Below are 25806 nucleotides of genomic sequence, written 5' to 3'. Positions count from 1 at the left end.
TTGGCCCCCGGAAGCCTCTCCCCGCCCCCAAACCCCGCCCCCCCGAAGTTTCTTGGGCCCCCGGCGGCCCTCGGGACAGAACGCCGAGAGCCGCCGCCCGGGCGGGTGTGCATGGAGGTGGCGGAGCCCGCGCGGCGCGGGGAGTGAGCGGCGGAGCGGCGGGACTTCAGCGGACTCGCGATGGAGGAGGAGGTGAGGGCCGGGCCAGGCGGGGGGCCGGGGCTGGGATCTTCGAGCCCCTCACTTTTGTTGGGGTCGCAGGCTCAGGCCCTTGTTCCAACCAACCCCTCTCCCGCCGGACTCCCGAACACCCAACCCCTACCCCACCCCCATCCCCCCAGGCAGAGCCTAGGCAGATGGAGCAGGGGCTAGGGTTCCGCGTCCCGCACTTCGCAGACCCATCCTCCTTCGTTATCTCCTTGTCTTCTCTCACCAACTGTGGGCTTCGCGGTGGTTATTGTTCCCATTCGTTTGACGGAGAGACTGAGGCTCTGGTCAGTTAACGACTCGCTGAAAGTGGCTTGGGTTACTGGGCTCGAACCCGGTTACTGTTGACACCCCGTGCTGGCCAGGTCTGATCCTGAGGAGGTAGACCGAGTGTGTGTGGGGGAGCTGTCTGTGGGTTTCAAAGTCCCTGTCTCAAGAAATCTTGAGGCCGTGACCGCGTCTGGTGGTGAAAACTGGGGAAGTTGCGTTTTTCTCCCCTCTCTATAAGTCCCTGTGATCCTCTTTCCCCTACCCTCTCCTCTCCCTTTCCTCGGAGTCAGGCCCACATAGGGGCTGATCCTGGTCCCTGCCTTCCCCACCTCCTTGGGAGAGCCAACTGCCTGGCGGAGCCGGGAGACTGGACCAGCAGTGCCCCTTGAGCTTCCCTCTTCCCCCTCAGGACCCTCTTGGTCTGGACTAGGGTCAGGCACTCAGTGACCCCTACCCTTGACTTCTAAACTCAGTTCTCCCAGCACCCCCCTCATGGAAGCACACAGTGAGCACTTAATGTGTACCTGTGGAATGAATAAATTAGAGCTGGGGCTCTAGGGTCTCAAGGACTCTGCTTCTTGTCCCCTGAGGGGGTCTCAGCTTTTGCCCCTCCTAGCCCAAGGAAAGGGGAGGTGTCTGCCAGGATGGGTGGAGAGGAAAGATGATTCCTTCACTCTTGGGGCAACCCTGGCGAGCTGGGGAGCCCTTGGTGTTCCCGGCTGTCTGTGTGCACATCAGTGTCCAGCTCCCTACTTCCCGCCCGGGGTCACTGTCTGTTAGGGTTTCCTCCAGGCCTGGCCCTGCATTTCTGTGGGATGGTAGATAAGTCACTTCCCCTCTCAGCCTGCATTTCCTCTTCTATAAAATATAGGGCTTGGCCTCCTCCCCAGGTCTTATGTGATTGTGTCCCCTTCTCTCAGAGTGGGTGGAAGTAGGGGACAAAGTCAGGCCACTATGATTTGCTGTGGTTTCTTGCTGACAGGGGTGGGGCTGCCCTCCCCCACTCCAGGCCCCTGCTGTGAGGGTTGGACTGTCTGGTTATGGCCCCTCCCCTTCTCCCAGAGGATGTGGGACAGGATTACTCCATCTCCTGATCTGCTCTGGCCCCCAATTAAGGGAAGTTCTCCTGGGGCCTCCTGGGCCGATGGTTTTTCTAGTGGCCAGCCCAGCCCAGCCTTGCACTCCCTCTGGTTCTGAGTTTCTAGCATTGCCACTTACTGACTCCCAGATGCCAAAAGCTCCCCACATACTTGAGCCATCTAAGGTCTTGCCCACCTCCTCCCCCCACAGTCAGGGACTCCCTATCTACTACCTCCCCTTAGGCATCCGTAATTCTTTTCCTCCCATTTCTTCTAATCAGTTCTTTTTTCTGTAGGTCTCAGTGCCCATCTTTGTTCTCTAAAACACCTCTTAGATCATAGGCACCTGCTGTGCCCCATGACCTCAGGCTGGCCTCATCACCTCACGTGGCTGTTTTTAGCCCTCCCCCTAGCTTTGAGCTTTCTCCCCGTGCCCCAGCTACCCTGGTGCCAAGCCCCCTTGGCTTCAGTGGCTTGCTGTGCAACAGCTTGGTAGTCCTTGTCAATCTGAGGCTTAGTGAAGAAGTGCAAGTCTGGGCACTGGGCATTTGTCCACTTGAGTTCTCAGGGCCTAAGTTTCCCCATCCATAAAATGAGGGAGGTGGGCAATCCACAAATGATTGCCATACGTGTAAAAGCTTTGAAAACTGCAAATATTGTGGGATATTGTTGCTGCCACTGGAGTAAGATTAAAAACCCCAAACCTAGGCTTTCTTTCCTGGCTCTGCCCTGGGGTCCTGCTGCCCCCCACCCCTTCCCTCTCATAGTTGTGCCTTTCTCTGGTTCAGCCTCTAGTGGCCTCCAGGCTGCCCATTTGCCCATATCCAACTAGACAGAGACAGGGCAGTGTCCTGTCCCAGCCCTGGTTCTGTGACCTTGAGCTAATCTCTTGCCCCTTCTGGGCTATACTTTCTCATTTGGTAATGAAGGGGTTGAGTGTAGGGTCTTTGATACCCTTTGTGTCCTTCCTTCTCCCCTGGATCAAGGTATGTGCCTCTTTCCTTTCTCACACTCCTACTAAAACCTTAGCTTCTCCAAGGGCTTCCCAAACTAATCCAAGCCCTTACCCCACCAGAGAGATAGGGCTGAGGTTACCCTCCAGGTAGGTCCTGTATTCTCCCAAAAGGCTGGGGCCCTTGAAAGCAGGGGATGCCCTCTTTACCTCCAGACTGAGGACTTCGCCTGTGCAGGGTCTATGTTGCCCTCATCCGATCAGAGGTTCCCTCCGGGCAGAGCCTGTGCTTCCTCCCTGGGACCCCATCCCAGCCTCTGACACAGTAGGTTCTTAGCAGAGTCTGGTCAGCACATCATTGGGTTTAGGCAAAGGGCAAGGGCATAAGCTCCCTGTGATGTGAGGTGCCAACAAGGTTTTTCCTACTCGTCTCTGTCTCTCTGTTATGGCCTGTGTTGTGGCTTTCCACCTGTTCCCTTCTGTGCACAGGGTTAGGGTGACCTGGCATCTTTTTCTTTTCTTAAAGGAATGACCCAGAGATCTCCCCGCCTCAGGCAAAGGGGAGCCAGGCTGATGCTCAGGGGTGCTTCGGGAGATGCTCACAATGGGCAGGGGAGGGTCTGAATGAGGATGGGTGGGAAGAGAGAGGGTGAAACAGGAAGAACAGTGGTCAGCTGGTCAATAAGAGAAGAGGAGGCTGAGAAACTGGGCTGAGCAAGACAAAACCTCCCCTGTGAGCCCTGCCAAGGGGAGGGGCCACTTATTAAAATTTACTGGGACATAGTCAGGTCCCCTGGTGGGAGTGTCTGAGGGGCAAGGAGGGGGGCAGGGTGGAGGGTGGCCAGCAAGTGGGACTCTGACCTCCAGCCAGGCCTCCCTTTTTGGAGGCTGTCACTGAGGCTGATTCCTGACAAGAAGACCCCTCCCTGGGCTTTGGTTCATGCCACCTCCAGCCCCTCAGTTGTCACTCCATCCATTGCCAAAGTGACTTCTTGCTTCAATCCCATCCTGTTTCCACCCATCCCTGAAGACCCTGGACTTGCTTCTCTAGCTAACTCAGTCACGGTGTTCACTGGGCACTGCTCTATCTACTACACCCTGAGAGGACAGTCAGTGGTTTAGGCACAAGCTTCCAGTCTTGCCCTTGGGAACTTCCAACTGACAGGAAGTTTTCACATGTCAGACAGTGGGTGAGGCAGGCACGGGAAGTCACAAAGGGGAGAGTTTAGAAAGGGGTGTGAGATCCCATGGGGTGCTGGGTGGGCCCCTGAAAAGCAAGAGGCAAGCTTGGAGCTCAGCAGTGGGAGACCAGGCAGCAGCTTCACATTCTGCAGTCCCTGCTGCTTTGTTGGAGAGACTGAGAGTCCGCAGGCCTAGGAGGTGGCCAACAGCACTGCCGTTGCTGATGGAGGGGTGTGAAGTGTGGGGTGGGGTTTCCCATCTCTCACTTCTTCCCTTCGTGCCCTGGGCCTGGGCCAGCCTGCAGGGCTCACTGAAGGGGATGAGGCCCCTGCCGGTTATGTGGCTAATGGGGGCTGAACACAGGATCTCTGGTGTTGGGGGTGGTGCATGATCAGATGTGAAAGGGTGCTGAAGGCCCTTCTCTCCCTGGTCAGGGTGGCTCATATCTGGCCTGTAGGCAAGTCTCCCACTTCCTCATTCCTCCATCCAGGAAGACCCTTTGGGACCATCTCACTTCCCCATTCTTCCTGCCTTCTACAAGTTAGGGAGAGGTGCTGAGGGGCATCCCACACTCCTGGAGCTCCTGGGATACTGAAGCCCAGCAGCTAAGCCCAGAAAGGCCTTCTCCTAAATTCTGAACCAAGCCCAGGGAAAGGGTCCCTGAGAGCCAGAGGGGACAACAACAATGACAATGATAGCTACCATTTCCTAAGTTCAAGATGTTCTAGGCACTGCTTTATATGCCACATCTTTATTCAACAAACATTTACTAGCACCTACTGTATGCCAGATGCTGTCTAGGTACTGGAGATATTGCAGTAAACAAAGCAAAAATCCTTGCCCTCATGGAGTTAAAATCCTTGCAACTTCTGGTGTATCTCCATTTCACAGATGAAGAAACTAAGGCTTAGAGAGGTTAAGGGGCTTGCCTCTGGTCTGTGTGACTCTGGGCTTCAAAGCTGACTCTCAACCAGAGTGTGCAGTTCAGAGGGGTGGGGCCACAGTGAGAACCAGGCTGGGGCTCCCCTGCCATGATAGAGAGCAAGGAGGCAGTGCCCTGCCCAGCCTCTGACAGCTCACCACATTTCTGCCCAGGCTTGTCCTTCCAAAGGCAGCTGTGGCCACAGGGTATCCCTGGGGAGACACGTGCTCCTTTTAACTGGGGCCCCTTTTTTGAACTTTATGTAAATTATAAAGTAGTCAAAATTAGTCAGTGCTAATTTCCTTCTAGCATCCTCTAGATTTGACAGGCTCTTGACCTCCCCCCTTCTACCCTCCCCTTCACACTCACTGCTGTGGGCACCAGTCACTGAAGCAAAGCGGTTAGCAAATTGGTGTATTTTTATTTTCCTTTCACAGATATTTCTTGAGCACCCATTATGTGTAAAGGAACAGTGCTAGGTGCTGGGGACCAGAGGTAAATACAACCCTGTCTGATAGACATGTACCTGACACCCAGCCACCTAAGCAGATAATCGAGGGCCACGAGATGTTCGCGGCTGGCCTAGAAGCTCCAGGGTGGCTGCCCGTGTCTGAGAAGAAGACTCAAGTTTACCTCCTGTACCAGCCTGTGGTTGAAGGCAGAATCCTTGGAACCCTTACCAGATGGATGGCCACCTCCAAGTCCTGGCCTGTGGTGGTGCTAAGAGCAAAGGGCCTCCTGCTTGGGGCAGGAAGCAGGGGCTGCAGAATGGGTTCTTTTGAAGGGCGTGGAGAGGCAGATGACCACCACCTGCCTGCTTCCTCCCATCCTTCTGCTCTTGCCTGAATGTCTTCTCCCTTGGGACGCCTTCCTGGGCCACTCAGACCTCAGCCAGGTCCCCCACTGTCCTCTCTCACTCCTTTCTTCTTCACACCCCCTTCACCGTTCCCTTCATATTGTTTCATGCTTAATGTATTTGTGTCTGGTGTTTGCTCGGCTCCTCCTTCCCTGCATTGCCAGCTCTGTGAGGACAGAGATGCATTATTTTTGTTCTTCTCTGCTTACTCCAGCACCCGTGATGTTGTAGGTGCTCAGTGTAGCGTTTGTTGACCGGTTGAATGAATCTGTGAGAGGCAGAGTGGTGGAGCTGGAAGAACATGGGGTCAGAGACCTGGTTTGAATTCTGGGTTTGTCCCTCCTGCTGTGTGACTCTGGCAAGTCATCTCCTCTCTGAGCTTTAGTTTGCCTGTACCCTGTGGATAATGATGCTACCACCTCAGAGAGTAGTTATATGGGTTAAGTGTGGGATGATGTGTGTAAAACATAATCTGGTGGCTCAGTATTGAGGTGCCTGTTGTTGTCATTATTGTTGTCGCTACTGTTATTCCTGTTCTTTTTTTTTTTTTTTAAGATTTTATTTATTTGACAGAGATAGAGACAGCCAGCGAGAGAGGGAACACAAGCAGGGAGAGTGGGAGAGGAAGAAGCAGGCTTCCAGCGGAGGAGCCTGACATGGGGCTCAATCCCACAACGCCGGGATCACACCCTGAGCCGAAGGCAGACGCTTAACCGCTGTGCCACCCAGGCGCCCCTCTTTTTTTTTTTTTTTTAAGATTTTATTTATTTGACAGAGGGAGAGAGCACACAAGTAGGGGGAAGGGCAGAGGGAGAAGGAGACTGAGTCGAGGCTCAATCCCAGGACCCCAGGATATGACCTGAGCCAAAGGCAGATGGTTAACTGACTGAGCCACCCAGGTGTCCCTATTCCTGTTCTTTCTGACATTGGATTAAGGATATCTGCCTTGGGGGATGTGGGGAAGCTCATGTGGGATGATATGAGGAGGTATCCAGCAGGGGGATACACCCCTTGTGTGGCCATTGGACAGTGTGGCCCCATGGCGGCAACCCTCATGGCATGTTCTGGTGCTATCTTACAGGGCGTGAAGGAAGGGGGCGAGAAGCCTCGGGGAGCGCGGAGGGCAGACAAGGCCGGCTGGATCAAGAAGAGCAGTGGTGGCCTCCTGGGGCTTTGGAAAGACCGGTATCTGCTCCTCTGCCAGGCCCAGCTGCTGGTCTACGAGAATGAGGTAAGGAGCGGCCTGGCCCTGTGACTGGGGGTGCCAGGGGAGGGGCCAGAGGGATGGCAGCCCAGGCCAGCAGGAGGATCCCAGAACTGGCGCTGGAACACCTGCTCCACTTTTGACGCGCTGTATAACTGGATTTGGTTCGAGACCTGACTCCTTGGGCGAGTGTCTGATCTTCTCTGGGTCTCAGTGCTGTGGGGACAATACCTCCAGGTGCAAGTTCAGGGCTCCTGGATTAGGGGCTCTTTGAAGTGTATGTACACAGGGACGTGTGTGTCTCCTCAGGGTACATCTATACTGTAACTCCTTGTCATTGGGCTAGATGCCACATAAGTGAATGTTCCAGAAAGCTAAAGCTTGTTCCATTCAGCAATGAGAATAGAAATAAAACTGCGCTCATGCTTGTTTGGGGCTCTTCCATATCTCTTGTATGAGGTGCATAGTAGACTCATGAGAGTGTCATCATGTTCCAGAAGAATATACTGAGGTCCTAGGGGGCCAGTGACTGGTCAGCATCTCAGTGAATGACGGAATTGGGACCCAGACCAAATCCAGTGCTCGTTCCACCCATAGATTCTGGCAAGTAAACTCTAAAACTTATTTTTGGTGGAAATCCTCTGAAATACGTTGAATATTCTCTACCTTCTTCAACAGAAGGTGTTGGACTAAAAGTGAGTCTGTCCGTGGTGGCTCCAAGTCACCTATTACCAGACTATTCTATCCTGCCAGACTATACTTTTCAGCTTTTCTTTTTGCTTCAACGTCAAGCGCCAGTTGCCACTTCTGTCTGCGTGCCTCTCATAGCCCTCACAGCTGCCTGCTTGAGGCTTGTGCCCCTTCCCATTTAGCAGGCTTGGAACTTGGACAACCAAGGATATTAAAATTGTGTATTAAGTAAGAGTCAATAAAGCTCTGGGTGAAGATCTGAGGAGGAAAGGTGGCTTTACTTGTAGGTGCTGTTTGTGTTCTGGGATTGAGGCCATCAGAAGGCCCGTCCATGGAAAATGGGCTGTCACTGTGTGCCCTTGACAGATGGAATACATGGGGCAGAACTGGCCTGGAGGCAAAGAAGAGGGATCCTGCCTGTTCCCCACCATCCTTTCTCAGCATCCCTCAGGTTATCTTGGCAAATTCATAACTGTCTCAGGCCAAGAAAGGTTGGGCAACCACATCTAACTGTTTGGAGGCACTGCCTTTGCAAAGCACCTTGCCTTTCCTGCCCGAGTCCCCAGGCTCATGGAGTTGGGGTGTCAGAGAAGCAGCTGGAGGAGGGCAAGGGAATGAAATGTGTAGACAGCCCCCCAGATGTTCTGTACTGCTGCTCTCACCAAATTAGGATGTGCTATAGCAGCAGCAGGGGGATATTTTTATAAATAAAGGCAGTTGTCACAGCTTCCTGCAGTCCCAGCTGCCGTAGGAGTTGAGTGACAAGCTCCCAAGTTGTCAGCCTGTCAGGCACTGCCAGACTTGTCCTGGGCACTCTGTCCACATCTGGCCACAACTGGGAAGCAGGAAGGATTTCACATCCCATAAACACGAAACATCTAAATCAGGCTTTTAATAAAAGTCACTATTAAAAACCTCAGTGCAGTTTCAAGAACTTCGCACCTGGGGGTAGGGAAGGTTGGCCCAGGAGCAGGAATTGAGAAATGCTTATGAGTTCAATTCCTCTTTCTGATGTCAGGAACTAGGCGAGTGCAAATGGCTCTTGGCTGTTTCTTTGCTGTCAGTGAGGCTGACATTCCAAAAATGCTGCCCCCGCCCAGTGCCTGCTGGTTTATCCGTTTTTCTGAGCTGCAGAAGGGCCAGATGATTCAGCGTTTTGGGTGGAGAGGAGACCCAGGTCAGGCAACCCTGGGGAGAGCTGGGTGGTGGAGATGGACTGACTTTTTGTTCCCAGAGAGAGGAGGGTGTGTTTAGGCCAGTAGTTGTCCAGTTGAGGGAGGCCTGTGCACATAGGGCAGGTGAACTACTCTTTCTGGGACCAGGCATCCTTCCCCAGGCAGCTTCCTTTCTCTAGATGCAGGTAGGAGGGGACCTCCTGGAGTCTCACACTGGGTCAGGCATTCAGTCCAGCAGACTAGTCCTATGTGTGTCCCTCTTGAGGGCTGCCTTTTGTAAGACACTGTAGGGGGAACCAGACACATATGCAGCACAGGGTAGAGAGAGATGCCCAGCAGGGAGTTAGGACTGTTCTTCCCCATGGGAGGGTGGCCCTAGCACCTCACACGGTGCCTGTGCCTGGCAGGTGCACTGTGGGTGGGGGACCTCAGAGGAGAGAGAGAGCACCAAGGCTCAGGCTTGGGGGTGTGGCAGGGAGCTTCCTGGAGCAGGTGGGTCTTACTAGCCCTTGTGTGGAGTGGAGGAACTTGGGAATGATTGGAGACTAGGGGTTGGAAAAAGATGCTTGGAAGCAAAAATGGGAAAAGACACTTAACTGAACCTGGATGGGAAAGATTTGGCCACCCTGGCCATCTATGTGTTCCCCTTCCCCTGAGGGCCCAAACAGAGAGCAGGTCAGTGGTTATTGCCCTTGGCTATACAGTCATCTCCTTTGAAAAATATGGACACCTAGGCTCCATCCTCCAGAGGTCCTGATGAAATTGGTCTGAGACGTTGCCTGGGCATTATTTAAACTGGGGTTTTTTAAGCTCCCAGGTGCTATCATGGTTGAAAAGCTCTGGTGTAGAGCAGAGGTTCTCAAACTTTTGCATACATCATAATCACCTGAAGTGCTTGTTAATCATCAGACTGTTAGGCCCCTTCTCCTATGCATAGGTTATGATTTAGTGGGGATGGGACCTGAGAATTTGCAGTTCTAACAAGTTCTCAGGTGATGCTGGTGCTGCTGGCCCAGGTACCACACTTGGAGGACCACTGAGACAGAGCAACCTGTTACTAAGGCATTGATCACCAAGCCTCTGACTGTGGCTGGAAGGAGTGTGGTGTGCTAGAAAGAGCTCTGGCCTGGGAGACAGGAAGTAGCTTTGTGTTTGGCCCTGCCCCTTACATTTGCGTCTGTGTCCCTTGGGCAAATCAGTTCACCTCCAGGCCTCATTCCTTCCTTTATACAGTGAGGCAAAAACTGGGGCTCTAGGCTTTCAGGGTGATTGAGAGGCTCAGGAGAATCAAAGAAGCAAAAGTGTCAGGGGCTCTTCACATATGCAGATTATCGTGGAGGGAAATCAGGGCATTTCCTCTGTAAACAACTGCGTCACTGCCTCTCAGATACATTCCACCAAAGACTTCAGAGCACCTAGGCAGTCCTGGTGGGTGCTCTTGCTGGCTCTCTGAGTGAGGTCCAAGAGCAAGCATGTCCTTAACTTGTTGGCCAGCCTCTAGGGCAGCTCTCCCTTCCAATCCCCACCCCCAGGGCTTGCCGCTTCTTCCCTGGATGCTCAAGGGTGAGAAACACAGCACACTGAGAAGTTGTTCCAGCTGGGTTTCCCCTGGTAGAGGAAGGAACTGACCACCCCTGAGTGGGGAGCTTGTCCCAGGTAGCTTGCTGGAAAGGCACCTGGTAGGCAGAGCCCACATGGAGAAAATACTCCAATGCCAGGGCTGGTTGGCAGCAAGGCAGCCTAGCCAGTGTCCAGGGGTGGTCTAGAAGAGGCTGGCCACTGGTCTTCTTAGTGACGAGGCCTCAGGGTAGCAGGTTAGTGGGGGGATTGCTGTTGAAGGAATTCTTGCCCTCTCCATTGTATAGGCCATAGAAAGTGGCCTCTCCACCTAGCCAGGGGTCAGCGGAGGAAGATGCCAAGTGGGGAAGTCAGTTCAGGACCATTGTGGTAAGGCAGGGGATGCAGTCCAAATGTGCCTAGTTCACGCTTCCCTCTGCAGCTCTGCCTGGAAAGCCTTTTTTTTTTTTTTTTTTTTTTTCTCGTTTTCTGACATCCTCCTCCCTCTTCTAGGCTACTTGTTCCGCAGATCTCTGCGCAGCCTCTGGGCCTGCATGGACCCCCAGGTACCCTTTCCTAAGTCTCTCCAGCTTCCACTGTTCCCTCCTTTGGCCTTAGGCATTTGAGTCAGCCCTGCTACCCACCTCCAGGCTGGGTGACCCATTTCCTATGTGGATGCTGAGCCTAGAGGGCATCTTTCCAGTCAGCGCAGACTGAACACTGTCTACTTGCTGGGGTCGGAATACCACATCTTGGTGATTGATTGGCAGCCCGAGTTTGCCTTCTGACCGAGTGATGCCCTCACTGACTGAGATCAGGGTTTGAGGTGGGACCTGGGTGTGTGAGGGTCTGGCTGCATCTGGCTCTTACCAATTCATGTTCCCTCTGTCTCCCTCCCCAGGATGAGCAGAAGTGTGTGGAGACAGTGGAGCTGGGCAGCTATGAGAAGTGCCAGGACCTTCGTGCCCTCCTCAAGCGGAAACACCGCTTTATCCTGCAGCGATCCCCGGGGAACAAGGTAGGGCTATGTCCACTGCTGCCTGACCTTCCTCCAGTCCAGGGTGGTTTGGGAAGATCACCCCTGGAAGGCTCTCTTAAGGCAGGCCGGGCCCCTGGATGTAGCCTCTGGAGGATCTCTGGAGTGTGGCTGAGGCCCAGACCCAGGGGCTGCCACAGGTTGGACCTTTTACTCATTTTGGCCTGGAGTCTCCCCAGCCCCTCGTTGATAAGGAGATTCATTTAGGGCTCTGCTGAGAGGTCTGGTTCCCTCTCCCCTTTCAGGCTCTGGGGCCTCCTTCCCAGGCTGTAGTTAGAGGTGGGACCCTTGGCCTGCCCCGCACCCTGGACACATGAAGCGCAGGGCTAAGACAGGAAAGCTGGGGAATGAGGCCTTCAGCTCGCCAGGCCTGCAGTACCCTGATGTTGTCTGGGGCGGAGGGGAGGCTGTGACCTCTGCTTCATCTCAGCCTTCGTGGGTGGGCCACCCCTCCTGCCTCCATCCTGGACTCAGTGCTCAGAGACCTGCAGCCCCCCACGTTTCCCCCCCTTTGCACTTTCCCTTTCTTGGCTGAAGCTGGAGAAGGTCTCTTGCCTGGGAGGTTCTTCCCCTGGGACACGCTGTATGTGCAGATGATGTTTGCTGTTTGCACCACATTTCTCTGGCAGGGAGTCTGGGTGGGTGTTGAAGCATGGTATAGTTTCACAGATGTCAGGAGGGAGTTCAGATTTGAGGCTGGCGTGTATAGCACCTCTCCAGCTCGCGCCCATCTGCAGCTGGGCCACGCCTCACCCCAACCCCGGCACGTCATGTGGAACCTCGCAAAGCGAGGCTCAGTCACAGAGGCTGGGGGTTGGGGAGCATCTGGTCTGGGCCTGCTAGAGGCCATTCTGTTCTCCCCCAGCTTTAAGGGCCAGGAGCCTAAGTCCTTTGATCCCCAGGGCTCTGGGCCCTGGAGTAGGCTGTGATATGTTACTCACTAACCCTTTGTTCAGCTCCACAGTGGGTGGGACACGGAGGCAACTGGGGAGCTCTGGGAATTGGGGGACGAGTCCAGGTTTTTGGTGCTGTGACAGTTCATGGACCCAGGTTTCACTCAACATGTGCTGCTTAGGGCTCTTAGGAAGAGGAGAGCCATATTTTGGTCTTTTAGTCCCATTAGCCCCCTCCCTGTTCTGGAGACCTACTTTCCTCTCTGAGCAGGCATTGTCGTTGGTGTGTGAATGAGTGACATGCAGAGCACGTTAATACGTGAAGGTCTGGCGTGTGTGTGTTGTACCTCTTTACATGCAGGTGAGTGTTCACTTGACATGGGTCTGTCTGGGTCTGTGTGTGTCTCTGAGTGAGCTTATGTGGATGTGGGGGGATAGGGCCATGCTTCTCTGTCCTCTGCCAGTGCTGTTCTGTGGGCTGCCTCCTTTCCCCAGCTCTAACAATCAGCTGACGGTGGGCTTAGGTGGGTCAGGCCCAGCTCAGGGCGGGCATCACCTTCAGAGAGGCCTGTTTGTGCAGCTGCATTCTTAGCTGCTTTGGCCAACACCATCCCTTCCACCCCCCAGTCCTGCCAAGAGTTCAGGTTGGCTCTGGGTGACTCTGGGAACAGGATGATAAGTCAGGGAGATGGGGCTATGGAGCAAGTACTGGGGGCTGCAGGATGGTGGGAGGACAGCACATCCGGTTTCACTCCCCCTGACTCTCACCACCTCAGGAACTCATACAGAGAGCGGGGCTCTCCAGAAGTCAGATGGTGGACTGCCCAGATCACCATGTCCCCCGCGTCCTCTCACCCTCTTTTCCTATCGCCCTGGGTGTTCCCCATCCTTAGTGAGGCCGCCGGCCGGCCAGGAGGTCACATGACCCTGGCTGTCTGGTCCTGAGGCCGCCTTTTTTCCCCCCCTCTAATCAAATAAACAAAGACTCCAGTGTCTTGCATGTCCCTCTCCCCCTGCCTCCCATCTCCACGCCCTTGCCATGAGGTCACAGGCAGCCACTGCCAGGAAGCTAGGGTGGCCTAGCTGGGCCTTGCTGCCCTGCTGGTCTCAGCCAGCTTGGCCCATTGCTCTTTCCTGCTGCCTCTCTCCCCCTCCCACTTTTTTCCTCTCTGCCATTTTGTCCTCCCCCCTCCGCCCCCCGCCTTTCCCAGGCCATGTGGGCCTATTCTGTGGCCAGTCCTGTTAGCTGTGAAACTTCTTGAAGCGCCTGTGCCCCTGGGGCTTCTTGGAAGGGCTTGAGAGGGACCAGGGAGCCTGTGGCTCTTCGGGACACAGGGCCAGGGGTGGGGCAAGAGAAACAACTTCTTGGTATTCCATTTGTCCCCATTCTGGTCCCCCTTGTGGGTGGGATGCCTGGCTCCTTCAACCAAGATAACAAGGTTCCTTATAGTGGGACTCGGTTCCATTTAACCATGTATTCCCTCTCCTAGGGGATCCCTTTGGCTAGTATATAGGTCTTCCTGAGGCCTTCTCCCTCACAGAGCAGAAGAGAACAGAACAGAGGCTGACCCCCTTCCAATCCCCGAGCCAGCCTCAGGTGGGCTGGCTAGTGGGGAAGGACTGCAGCTTGGGTCGGGCACAGTGGTGCTGACCTTGTCCCGCCGAGGCCCTGAGTAGTGAAGAGGCCTGTACGTTGTGGGTTGGTGGGACCAGAACTCTTAGTTTGACTCCTCAGCCAGTGCTCTTTCTCTGCCCTCCTCTTGCTCCATCTATGGCTGTGTTCAAGTATATGCCTCTGCAGCTCTCCGGTGTGCTAAATCCTGCACTAAGCAGGGGCCCCACCATCTCGGGGCCTGCGGGAAGGGGCAGCAGCTGGGCTGCTTTCTGGCAGCCCTTGTCACAGGGTTGGGTGGGCCCTTGCAGAGCCTGGATGTAGCCGCTGTCCCTCCCTGAGCCCCCTACAGCCCTGATGTCTGGGTTAAGCGTCAGTTGCCAAGGTGCCCTGGGGTTTCTGACTTAACTGCAGATCTGCTGCCAGGATCGAATTTACCCTGGTCATGCAAATGAGCATTTGGCTGTGCCTGGCATGGGAGGTGGGCGGGACCCAAGGCCCCGTATGAGAAGGAGGCCGCAGCCAGGAGGAAGTTATATAACGAGGATGCTGCGGGGGCCAGGCAGACTGTGGTGTTACATAACGTAGAGGGTGGTGGGAGGGAAGGCGCTATCTAACACCGGGGTGGGGGATGGGCAGGCTGGCAACCCGCCCGACCAAGAACTAGGGCATCTTGAGGTCAGAGTGGGCAGTGGCCCAAAAACGGGGCAAGGGAAGGAACTCTGGGCTAATTCATTTATTTATTGGCTCATTCATTAAGTATTTACTGAATACCTACTGTGTGTGGGGTCCTGGCTTTAGTCAGTTTAATTCCCTCAGCATTGCTTTTGGGTAGGCATGGTCCCTTTATCCAGATGAGGAAACTGGGACTGTTTTGTCAGAAGGAAGGCAGTGGTGATAAATCCTGTTACTGAGCACTCACTCTGTGCCCAGCTCCAGATTTAACACTTTAAACTTTTTTTTTTTTTTAAGATTTTATTTATCCATTTGAGAGAGAGAGAGAATGACAGAGTGAGAACATGAGAGGGGGGAGGGTCAGAGGGAGAAGCAGACTCCCCGAGGAGCATGGAGCCCGATGTGGGACTTGATCCCGGAACTCCGGGATCATGGCCTGAGCCGAAGGCGGTCGCTTAACTGACTGAGCCACCCAGGTGTCCCGAGATTCAACACTTTAGATACTTATTTGACCTTCACAGCTCCATGAGGCAGGTTGTGGCAGTCTTGACTTTTGACAGATGAGGGAACTAAGGCTCAAGGTCAGCCAGCTGTGAGAGGTGTTCTGTCCGATTCAGAGGCCCTACTGCTATGATGTCCACTGTGCAAAGTAGCCCCTCAGTTTGTGTGGCCTTGCTGCTTTACCATTTCCTGTCTGACCTTAGAGCCTGACAGGGAGGGGGCTCTCTGAGCTGCCCTCTGATTCTTTCTTTCTTTTTTTTTTTTTGTTCAAGATTTAAAAATTTATTTTTAAGTAATTTCTACACCCAATGTAGGGCTCAAACTCACAACCCTGAGGGATGCCTGGGTGGCTCAGTCAGTTGAACATCTCCCTTCAGCTCAGGTCATGATCCCAGAGTCCTGGGACCGAGTCCCCCATTGGGCTCCTTGCTCAGCAGGGAACCTGCCTCCCTCTCTGCCTGTCACTCCCTCTGCTTGTGTGTGCTCACTTGCTCTCTCTCTCTCTGACAAATAAATAAAATCTTAAAACAACAACAACACCTCACAACCCTGAGATCAAGAGCCTCATGCTCCATGGACTGAGTCAGTCAGGTGCCTCTCTGATTCTAATGTATGAGCTGGGAGCTGCTGCCTGAGATGAGAAGGGACCCCTGGGGTGGGGTGGGGTAGGGTGTAGTGTCAGGAGTCATGGGATTACTTTAGGTCACCTTGGCCAGCTCCCATCCCATCTGTAAGCCTGTTTCCTTATCTGTACAATGATGGGGTTGGAATTGACGTCCAGTGAATTGACGTCCAGTGCAGTTTTTCTTAGTCTATGATTCAAGGCCATAAAGAAGACCCTGAGACTTTTTCACTTGGCCAGGGCTGAATGGGGGACCCCTGGGGAGTTGCATGTGGCCCTGGTTCCAGGGAGTCTTCACCAGTGGACACCCTTCCCACCTGTCACCTCTGTCACTGTACTCAACCTGGTGTGGACATACACTGGGACAACTCCTACTTTATGGAGGAAACAGGCAGCCTGATCTGGGGAAGTCACACGGAGTAAGACCAGATCTTGGCTCTTTTCACAGGGCAAGGTGGATTCCAATCCAGATCTCTGGCAGCATCATGCTGAGAGCCAGCCCCTTCTCTGTTGGATCTGTCCCCTCCCCTCCTGCTGAAGCCCCATGTCAGACCTTTTGTGGGGGACGTTTCAGTTTGCTCCTGGCCAACTGTGCCAGGGCAGATTTTGGGATCTGGGATGGGAAGCTTTCTTAAGACCCCAAATATGAATTCTGTTAAACATCTGCCATCTACCCTATCCATGCGCCCTGCAGGTCAGTGACATCAAATTTCAAGCAACCAGTGGGGAGGAGAAGGAATCCTGGATCAAAGCCCTCAATGAAGGGATCAACCGAGGCAAGAACAAGGCTTTCGATGAGGTGCGATGCAGTCCTGTGGATGGCTCTGTGTCCCCTTTCCCACCATGTGTGATCTCAGGGAGGATCCCCCACCTTGCCTCAGACAACCCCTTGATTATGTCACTGCTATAAACACTGGGACATCTATTGTTACCTCACTTAATACTCACAACACTCCTCAGAATAGATGGTAGTGTACCCATTTTAAGGATGAAGAAACTGAGGTGTCAGTAAATTAATTTGTTTTAAATTAAAAAGTGAGTGATAAAGTAGAATTTAACTCGTGACAGCCATGCAGCCTTTTCAACCCAGCCTCGGCTGAAAACAGCTGGTGACCTAGGCCGGAGAGATCTGAAGGACTGAGCTGAGAGATTTCAGTCAAGTCCGGGCCAGGCTGGCTCTGGCCTTGGGCCTCCCCGTCTATCGGCAATGACCAGCCAGCCCCCTGCACTGTGGCAACAGAGGCTGTGATCAGGCTTTCAGTAGGCAGAATATCCCATGGGCCCAGATCTCCTAGAGAGGATTTGTCTTTGGCATCATGGATTCATAGCTATTTGGGTTAAAATGGTCCTGGGGGTCACCTAAACTGACTCCTTGGATTGCAGAAGACTAAGACCTGAGGGAAGGAATCTTCCCAAGCAAGTCCCTCTTAACACCCAGGTCTCCTGACTCAGAGCCATGACTCCTATGTCATATTTTATGAGACTGCATTATGCTTAGCCCTTTACTAGCTGGCAAAAATACCCCCTTTCGTGGGTGAGGGGTGATGGGGCATATCATGGGTGTTGGAGGCCACAGGAACGTGGGCTGGCTGTCAACCCACAGTCTTGGTGGAGCAATCAGGAACAGACACTGTGGAACTTTGCCCCACCCCACCCAGTGTGGGTCTGACCTTGAGCCTGGACTAAGGGTTAAAGAGTCTTAGTCACATTCCCCATCAAAGACAGGCTGCGCTGGGATTCACAGTTTGGATTTCCCATGCCAACCTTAATTACTTTTGCTTCCAGCTACTCCTGACCATCTTTCCTTACCATCAGACAGGATATGCTGTCCTCTAGACACCCTGGCCCAAAGGGGCAGAGGCCCTGCTCTTTCCTGGGCTTTTTTCTTTTCCAAGGGAACTGGGAGAGTGACTGGGGGCATTTTCTGGAAGGCAGGCACCAGGGGATCCTGGGCTGCCTTCTCCCCACTCCCCCAGCTAAGCATAACAGCAGTCTCAGGGCTGCTTGTATATATTTGCAATAGACTGAAGGGCGAGGGCTGGTAGCCCATATCCAGGCAGAAAGACTGAGGCAGAGAGGGAGAGCCTCAGAGTGCTGAGAGATGACAAAGGCAACGTAGGGACAGGAAGAAAAGCAGAACTCCAGACACAGGGAGATGCCTCAAAGAGAGGGCCAGTGGTGGGGCCCTGCCTCTGAGTTGGGTTAATGCCTGGGCATTTCTTCCTCTCCCTGGGGGGCACTGACCTTGTTCCTTCTTCCCAGGTGAAGGTGGACAAGAGCTGTGCCCTGGAGCATGTGACACGGGACCGGGTACGTGGGGGCCAGCGGCGCCGTCCACCTACAAGAGTCCACCTGAAGGAGGTAAGACTTTGCCCCCAGCTTAGGTAGGAAGACAGTTGAGCCTGGGATCCCAGGTCCTTAGGGTGGCAGCCAAGCTTGGGGCCACCTTTCTCCTGAGGACTCTTGGAGTTGGGGCTTCCTGAGTGGTATGCAGGGTGTCTGTGTATGGAAGCTCATGTGTTACATGTGCTTGGGGAGTAGATATGCCTGCTTTGCTTCTTGAGTCTGCACACTGGCCTTATCCAGAGTCTGTACCCTAGGGAAACAGAGACCCTGAGGCTAGTCCCTGCCTCTCAGAGCTCAGCTTCCGCCTGGAGAAAAGACCTGTCTGCAGACTGCTCCAGGCAGAGTTGTGTCTAGCTTCTGTAGAGAGGAGGGCTCAGAGAGGCCAGGCAGGAGAGACCATGGAGGGCCCATTGGCACTGGAGCCGACCCTTGAAGGATGGGAAGGGTTTCAGTTGGCAGACTTGATGTGAGGGAACCCCCTGGCCAAGGTAATGACCTGAGCTGAGACAGGAGAGTTTGGGGTATACCGAGTCCCTTTGATGGGTAGATGAGTCTAGGAAGGTGTGTTGAGGGGAGGAAATTGTGGAGGCCTTGAATGCTGGAGCTGGGGAAAGAATGCATGGGAGGGTGTGTTCCAGAGGTCAGTTGAGGCCCATGGTATAGTGGGTTGGGTTGACGGAGGGAAAGGCAAGGAGCCAAGAAGAGGAAGAAGATGGGCCCTCCAGACTCCAGGAGGGGATGAAAAGGGAGGGGACAATGGGAGAGACTGGGAAGCAAGAGCCATCTGGGCTTGCCACTGAATACAGTGCTAGCGGAAGCAGACCAGACGAGGGGAGGGTGGTCCAGAGGTAGACCCAAGCCTGCCGACTGGCTGAATGGAAGCCCTGGGAACAGGGAATTTGGGAGAAGTTGTGGGCAGGGTGAGGGGTAAGGGAAGAGCCCTTTTTCAGACCAGTGTTGCTGATGGGGGTGGATGTTGGGAAAAATTTTGGAGGCCAGGAAAGAACCTCAGCAAATACTACATTTGGGGAGTGGGGTCCGGGCAGTAGAGAGCCAAGGAAGAGGAAGCCAGAGAGGTGAATGGCACATCTGGAGAGAGAAGGGCATAGGACATGGGGGTTACCAGCCAGGTTGGCAGCCACAAGTCACAAAGGCAGGACTGGGGAAGGGGGCAGGTGGTGACGTTTACTGCATACATTTTCTCAGAAAAGGTGTTGGCTTAGGTTTGTAAAAGGGTACAGAGCTGGGGGTGCCAGAGGGAAGGGGACCATGGTAGGGAAGGGGAGAAGGGAAGGGGCCAAGGTCATGGAGAGTTTGTTTTTGAAATGAGGCAGCCTGTTCATGCCTGTCAGCTGAGGGAATAAAGCCTGCAGAAGGAAAGACTGATGTAACCAGAGAGAAAGGGAATGCCTGAGGGGGAGGGCTAGGTGTTAGGGGAGGGCTGGCCTGGGAGGGAGAGACCCTCTGAGAAGAATTCAGGGAGGGACTCATATCCCAGTGACTGAGTGAGCGTATGTGTTGGCCAGATCACCTGTGTGCATGGTAAAAGGGGGTGAGGGTCGCAGCCAAGTCCCCCACCATGAGGGACCTTGGGAGAGGCTTCCAGCCCTGCTCCAGGGCCTCTGAGGCTCCCTGGGGGGGTCTCCATCACCATGGGGCTGCTGGGTGTCCCTGTGGGTCCCTAGGGCCATGTGGGGGGGCAGCTGCCTACTTGGCGCAGCTGTCCTCCTCTGGCGGTCAGCTGTGGTCTGGGGCCACATCTGTCGGCATGAGGACAGTAGGCACTGGCTGCTGAGCAGCTGGGCAGTCAAAGGCTGCAGAGAACTGGGCTGGAGGGCCAGGTGTGAGGCTGGCTGGCGATCAGACAGCAGTCTCCAGGGAGGGGAGGCAGAAGTGAGTGGGCTCCAGACAACTCGGGAGACCATGTGTGAGTCCTGGTCCCACTGCGCCCCTGAGTGGGTGGTTGCACAGATGGGATCCTCCCAAGACCAAACAGCCAGAAAGGGGGCAGAAGCAGGGCTGGAACCACGTCCCCTGCTGCCCAGGCCAGTACAGTTGCCACTACAAAGCAGTCTCTCACAGGCTGGGGCACCAAGAGGACTAGGCTCTGACTTCCTGGCTTGTGATTCCAAAACAGGGAGTTCTACGGGAGTGAGGGAGAGGAGAGGATTCATCAGAGAATCACTTCAGCTTCTAATCACATGGCCTTGGAAGCCAGGGCAGAAAATGAGGGGCTGGGGGCCTGGGCAGCCTGGATGGGAAGGCTTGAATACCCTTATGGGTGGGCACATCACACCCAAATGCCAGTCATCCAAGATGACGCCCATATACTGTCCCCTACCAGGTAGCCAACGCAGCTTCTGATGGGCTTTCGCGCCTGGACCTCGAAGTTCCAGATAGCGGGCCACCGGTGTTTGCCCCCAGCAATGATGTCAGTGCAGCCCAGCCCCGGGAGATACTGAAGCCCCCTATGCCTCCTGCCAAGCCTTCCCCAGCGCCTGAGACGACCAGCCTTGGTGATAGCGTGGAGACCCCTGATGGGGAGGGAGCCCCATCCCCTATCTCAGCAAGCTCTGAGTCCCACCCTGGGAGCCAAGAGGACTCAGAGACACCAGTGCAGGAGGACAGTGGCTCTGAGCAGCCCCCCAATAGGGTCCTGCCTGACAAACTGAAAGTGAGCTGGGAGAATGCCAACCCCAAGGATCCCCCTGACTTTGAGAGTACAGAACTCCAGGTGTCCTGCTCTGAGACTCCTGAGGCTGTGCCCAAGGAGGGTGGGAAGCCCCCTACACCCCCACCCAAGATCTTATCAGAGAAACTGAGAGCCTCCATGAGTGGGATGGGGCCTTCTGGGCCAGTCCAGAGTCCTGAGGCCTCTGAGACCTCTGCCCCAGACCCAGCAGAGATCTCAGTGAATGGCACGGATGACAGTCCTGAGCCCATCAAACCACCCCAGGCCTCAGGCGTCCCAGAAACTCCCCCAGAGGATGCAACAACACCCACAGCACTGCCCCGCTGGGACCTGCCATCTCATTTCCATCCCCGCTGCTCCTCCCTGGGGGACCTGCTTGGGGAAGGGCCCCGGCATCCACGGCAGCCTGGAGAACGGCTGTATCGGGCCCAGCTGGAGGTGAAGGTGGCCTCAGAACAGACAGAGAAACTGTTGAACAAAGTGCTGGACAGTGAGCCAGCCCCTGTAAGTGCTGAGACATTGCTCAGCCAGGCTGTGGAGCAGCTGAGGCAGGCCACCCAGGTCCTACAGGAAATCAGAGATCTGGAAGAGCTGAACCAGGAAGCACATGGGCTACAGGAGAAGCGGAAGGAGCTGGTAACCCTCTACAGGAGAAGTGCACCCTAGGGCCTGCCGGGCCAGGGCACCGTCCCTCCTAGCCTGCCCAGTCCATCATAGCCCAACCCTGCCAAGAAACATGCTTCTGCTGAGGCTGCAGAAGGGCCATTAGGCAAGTTGGGGGTATGGCCAGGACCTGCAGAGATTCCTGGTATCCTTCCCGCCCTGCCCTGGCTAGGTGGGGCCAGGGGCCACCCAGGGCCACTATCTGGCTATCTGGCCCAGCCTCTGGGCTCTGGGCTCTGGGCTTGGGCTGGAAGCACACTCTTGGTTGCTTGCATGGTTGTTCTGAACTGCCCCAGGGCTTTAGCACGGCACTTGGGGTTTCTGGGGGTGACATCATCTCTGCTTCCCACCCCCAGTAGTTTACATTCCTGACTTCTGAATAGAGCACAGCTGAGCCCCCCTCCCCCCCACCCTGCAGCTCCCACGTCCAGATGTTTCCAGGCACAGAGCCTTATGGCAGAGGCAGCTCTGAGCCATAACCAACCGTCCCCACCCACTACTGCAAGTAGCTGCCAAGGCCCTGGGTCCAAGTTCTAGGTTCTTCCTTCAGTGTAGTGAGACCTGGAATCCAGCTAAGGCCTGTGCAGGCAGGTGGGAGGCAGCTGTGTGAGAAAGCCATCAGATGTGTGGTTCCTCTTTGGGCCTGTTTCCTATTCTGCAGGCCTTCCCCTCTGTTGAGCTGTGATTGGAGGACTCCAGGGTAGAGGAGGAACTTGAAGGGTCTCCTAGTCTAGTCTATACCCCTGGACCAGCCTGTGTCCAGCCTTGCACATTTCCTATAGAGGTGAGCCCGAGAATGGCTCTGATGTCAACATCAGAAAACCCTGTGTATACTTCATCATAAATCAACCTTCAGAAGAGAAGCCACCTCAACTTCTGTGCCTCCCCAGATGGGATTTATATCTGGGTCTCTGGTTCCTCCTCAACCCACACAGGTCCAATATGCCAATCATTTGTTTGAATGCTGATGGTATGTTGGGGCCCGAAATAACTTCCCTTTTCCCTGTTCCCCCCAACCCTCTGGCTCAGGCCCCAGATGGACTGCTCCTTCTGAACTTCCTAGTGGAAGGGGCATTTTCTTTCCTGGTCCATGCTTGCAGCCTGGGGGTCTCCCTCTCCGTCCCACCCCCCTCCCCCAATCCCCCCACAGTTGTCCCTGGCTCTGGGAACACAGCCAGTCTCGGTCTAGGTGCAGAGCCCCCTGAGAGCCACAGCCACTCTCACTGGGGCCTGTGGGAGTGGGAGCAGCTTCTGACAGGTCTGCTCAGGGGGTTTCTGCATGTGCACTTTTATTTACTGAACAAGGAGAAAGGAGGGTCACAGCTGCATGCCCTAGCCTTTCTGTCCACTGCCCCATCACCAGTCGTGCCCACTGAGACCTGCCAATGCAGGTCAATGCCTTCTTTACTGTACTTCTACTTTGCTCTTGAGGGTAGTGGCCAGGGATCAAGAGAGGCAGATGTCTACTCTGCAGCCTGTCCTGGGCAGGGTGGAGGTGAACAGCAATCTCCCGACTCATGAGCCCCCACTGGCCTCCTCAGACTACACTCTGTGGACAAAACTAGGTTCCCATGCCACAGTCTGCCTGTCCGTCTGCCTTCAGTATGTCATCGGGTGCCCACATCACATGGCCCCCTGCAGTCTTCTCTTAGGGAACAGCTTTCCCCCACCAGCAGCCTGGGCTGGCTGGGGCTTTAGCCAAGTCACCTGTTTCCAGGGACTAGAGCCTCAGTTTCCTCCTCTGATAAGTGACCAGATTGAGCAAGTAGCTCTGGGGCCAACTCAGTGACCCATTGGTTCCTATGGCGTACCCATGCCGTGGTGGCCCGGGCCCCAAGGGGAAAGCTAGCTTCAATGGGAGGGGTAGAAGGATGGGGAATATGCAGGGGCTGCTTTGCCTGCCTCCTCGAGGAGGGTGGCATTCCATGTCTTCTGTTACGAAGCGCCTTTCTTGAAGTTTGGCAATAAATCCCTTTTTATGGAAATTCTCTGCCGCAAGCCTGTTTGTTGGTGTGGGGACGAGCTCCAGGGCTGGCTGGCCTCAAGGAAGCAGAGGGTAGGCTGTGGTTGGTCAGTGGCATCACCGGTCCTTCAAGCTTCTTTCTAGGGCTCCCCTCCCATAGGCTGGGCCCCATCTTTGCTAAACTCAGACAGGCCCTCCAATTTTACCCCCTACCCACCCCTGCCTACATTGTTTCTATAGGCTGGGAGCTAAGTGTCATAACAACGCTTTACCGTTTTTAGAGACTATTTGGAAATGATTTCAAACAGAAAGTTGCAAGAACAAGAACAGTACAAAGAATAGCTATGTGTTTTTTATCAGATTGACCCATTGGTTTATCTTTTGAGTGCTTTCTGTCTTTAACATATATAATTTTTTTTTCCTAATCATTGAGGAATTCATTTTCATGGTCCCTTATCCCTAAGTACTTCAGTGAGCATTTCCTAAGAGTAAGTATATTCTTTTATGTAACCATAATACAGTTAACAACTTCAGAAAATTTAACACTGGTATACTTATTATTGCTCTTATTCCAGTTTTGTCATTTGACCCAATAATCTCATTTATATTTTTCCTTCAGTGTAGGCTTAAATATTACATACATGTCTCTCTAGTCTCCTTTAATCTGAAATGTTTCCACAGCCTTTATCTGTCATGATGTGGATACATTTGAAGAATACAGCCCTTCCTCCCCACCTCCTTTTTAAAAAGACTTATTTATTTATTTTAGAGAAAGATGGAGAGAGAATCTCAAGCAGACTCCCCCACTGAGCACAGAGCCCAATATAGGGCTCGATCCCACTACCCCAAGATCATGACCCGAGCCAAAAACCATGAGTCGGGCACTCAACTGACTGAGCGCCGCCCCCCCCTCCGCTTTTTAATAGAATATTCCTCACTTGGGGTTTGTCACTGTGAAGTTTCCTCATAATTAGATTGAGGTTATGGATTCTCAGCCAGAAAACTACATAGGTAAGAGCAGGTCCTTCTCAGAGCATCACATCCGGAGACATACGACCTTCATTTATCCCTCATTGGTGGTGTCAATTTTGATCTCCTGGTCAAGACGTCTGATTTTTCTATTGTATTGTTGTGATTTTTTTTCCTGCAACTAATAAACAATCTGTGAGATATTTTAAGACTGCATAAATATGTTGCATCTCATCAAAACTTCCCTGTCAACTTAGTATTCATTGATGATTCGTGCCTGAACAGGTGTTTCCTATGATGGGTCAAAATGATTCCAGCTGTTACTTTAACCTCAGAGCCTGTCCTGGTGAGGGGTAAGCCTGGGCCCTGCCCACCACACCCCTAATACATCTTAGCAGGATCCCAGGACTTCACTGAGTGTTCTTTGGGAGCTCCTGGGCCAGTGTACAGAGATTCAGTTCAAACTGCCAAAGTTCAAGTCCCACTCAGAGACTTTGGTGAGTCTTAGCCTCGAAGACCTCAGTTTACTCACCTATGAAAAGGAGATGTACAATGCCCCTACTCCTGATGTGAAAAAGCACTGCTGTGCTCCCCAACGGCTGACTCCCTTCCTCCTGTGAGGGCTGCTGGACAGGCCCGGTGGCCAACATAACAGGAAGCACCTGACCCAGGGTCTACTGACTGGCAATGACCCTTGAGTCCTGCCTGAATTCCCCTGCCACTGGCCTCTGTGTCACAGCCATACCGAGTGAGTGGCCTGCAGAGCTGGGGGACCTTAGGTGAATCATTTCACCTTCACAGGTCCCTTATCTCTGAGAAAGAACCAAGGTAAGGGAGAGGAACCCCTTTATTGATAGGGGTGTCCCACAACCCTGGCCCAAAAATGAGGTTCCCTCTGGAAGGCCACTTTGGAGAGGGTGGCTGCGGGGAAGGTCTTAGTGGCCAGCCACAGGACTGAGGAAGGATATGATGACAACCTTCCCTCTGGTCTTGGGGGCGGGGGGCCTGTGTGGAGAAGAGGCGGCCTTTTTTTTTTTTTTTTTTTTGACTACTGGCCGCAGTATCTCAGTGGCCTGAAGTGCTGTGGGTAGTTAAAATTCTGGGTTTTACAAACCACAAGGCGGCCACATTCTGACAAGACCCAGGACAGAGGGGGAGGGATTGTTGGGGGGATGGGCAGCATCTGGATTGCCCCTCCCTCTGCCCCCACCTGAGCCAGGGCCCTGGAATCTGTCTTTCTGGAGCCATTGTATTTTGTCCCACCTCCAAATCCTGTCTTCCTGTCTTCCTGCCTTCCAACCTTTACTCTTGTGTCCCTGACACAAGACATGTCAGAAATAGAAGACTTGGCTGTCAGAAAAGGCCACACACGCTCACTCAAGCAGAGATTTCTGTGTTGTTTTGAAGAGAGTCTGGGGGGAAACACGAGGGGAGGTGGTAGAGAGATGATGGTGAACATTCCTCCCTATTGTCATAATTTTATTAAAGGAAAAAAGTCCTGGAGGAAGTAGCAGGGTACAACTAGAAAAAACCATGGCTTCAGATTTGGAGGCAGACACGAGATTCAAGCCCTAGCCATGAATGAGTGACGTTAGGCAAACTGCCTCAGTTTTTCCTGTCTATAAAATGGGCTAATTCTCCCTTCTTCACAGGTTTGCCACAGAACACTTAGCCCATGGCCAGCCTCATAGACAATGTTTAATAAACCCCAGTAGCCGGGCCTCACAGGGCACATCCTAT

At 53.8% G+C, this 25806-nt stretch overlaps 1 protein-coding gene across 4 annotated transcripts; it reads left to right on the top strand.

The window, feature by feature from the left end:
* Positions 1-35: 35 nt before the first annotated feature.
* On the top strand, positions 36-24269 carry PLEKHO2 (pleckstrin homology domain containing O2). 4 transcript variants are annotated; one of them, XM_034660823.1, is made up of 8 exons: positions 106-192; positions 5050-5107; positions 6550-6699; positions 10608-10660; positions 10996-11112; positions 16128-16232; positions 17696-17794; positions 20124-24269. In XM_034660823.1, the coding sequence occupies exons 4-8, from the start codon at positions 10649-10651 to the stop codon at positions 21135-21137; spliced, it is 1347 nt and encodes a 448-aa protein (XP_034516714.1). In that variant the 5' UTR covers positions 106-192; positions 5050-5107; positions 6550-6699; positions 10608-10648; the 3' UTR covers positions 21138-24269. The 4 variants fall into 4 exon arrangements, with proteins under 4 accessions (XP_034516711.1, XP_034516713.1, XP_034516714.1 ...); XM_034660820.1 differs by lacking the exons at positions 5050-5107; positions 10608-10660 and having other exon boundaries at positions 36-192; XM_034660821.1 differs by lacking the exons at positions 106-192; positions 5050-5107; positions 6550-6699 and adding an exon at positions 6748-7275.
* Positions 24270-25806: the final 1537 nt, after the last annotated feature.

This window comes from Ailuropoda melanoleuca, chromosome 5, assembly GCF_002007445.2.
Source record: "Ailuropoda melanoleuca isolate Jingjing chromosome 5, ASM200744v2, whole genome shotgun sequence".
Taxonomy (NCBI): Eukaryota; Metazoa; Chordata; class Mammalia; order Carnivora; family Ursidae; genus Ailuropoda; species Ailuropoda melanoleuca.
This window is presented reverse-complemented; position numbering and strand designations above follow the sequence as displayed.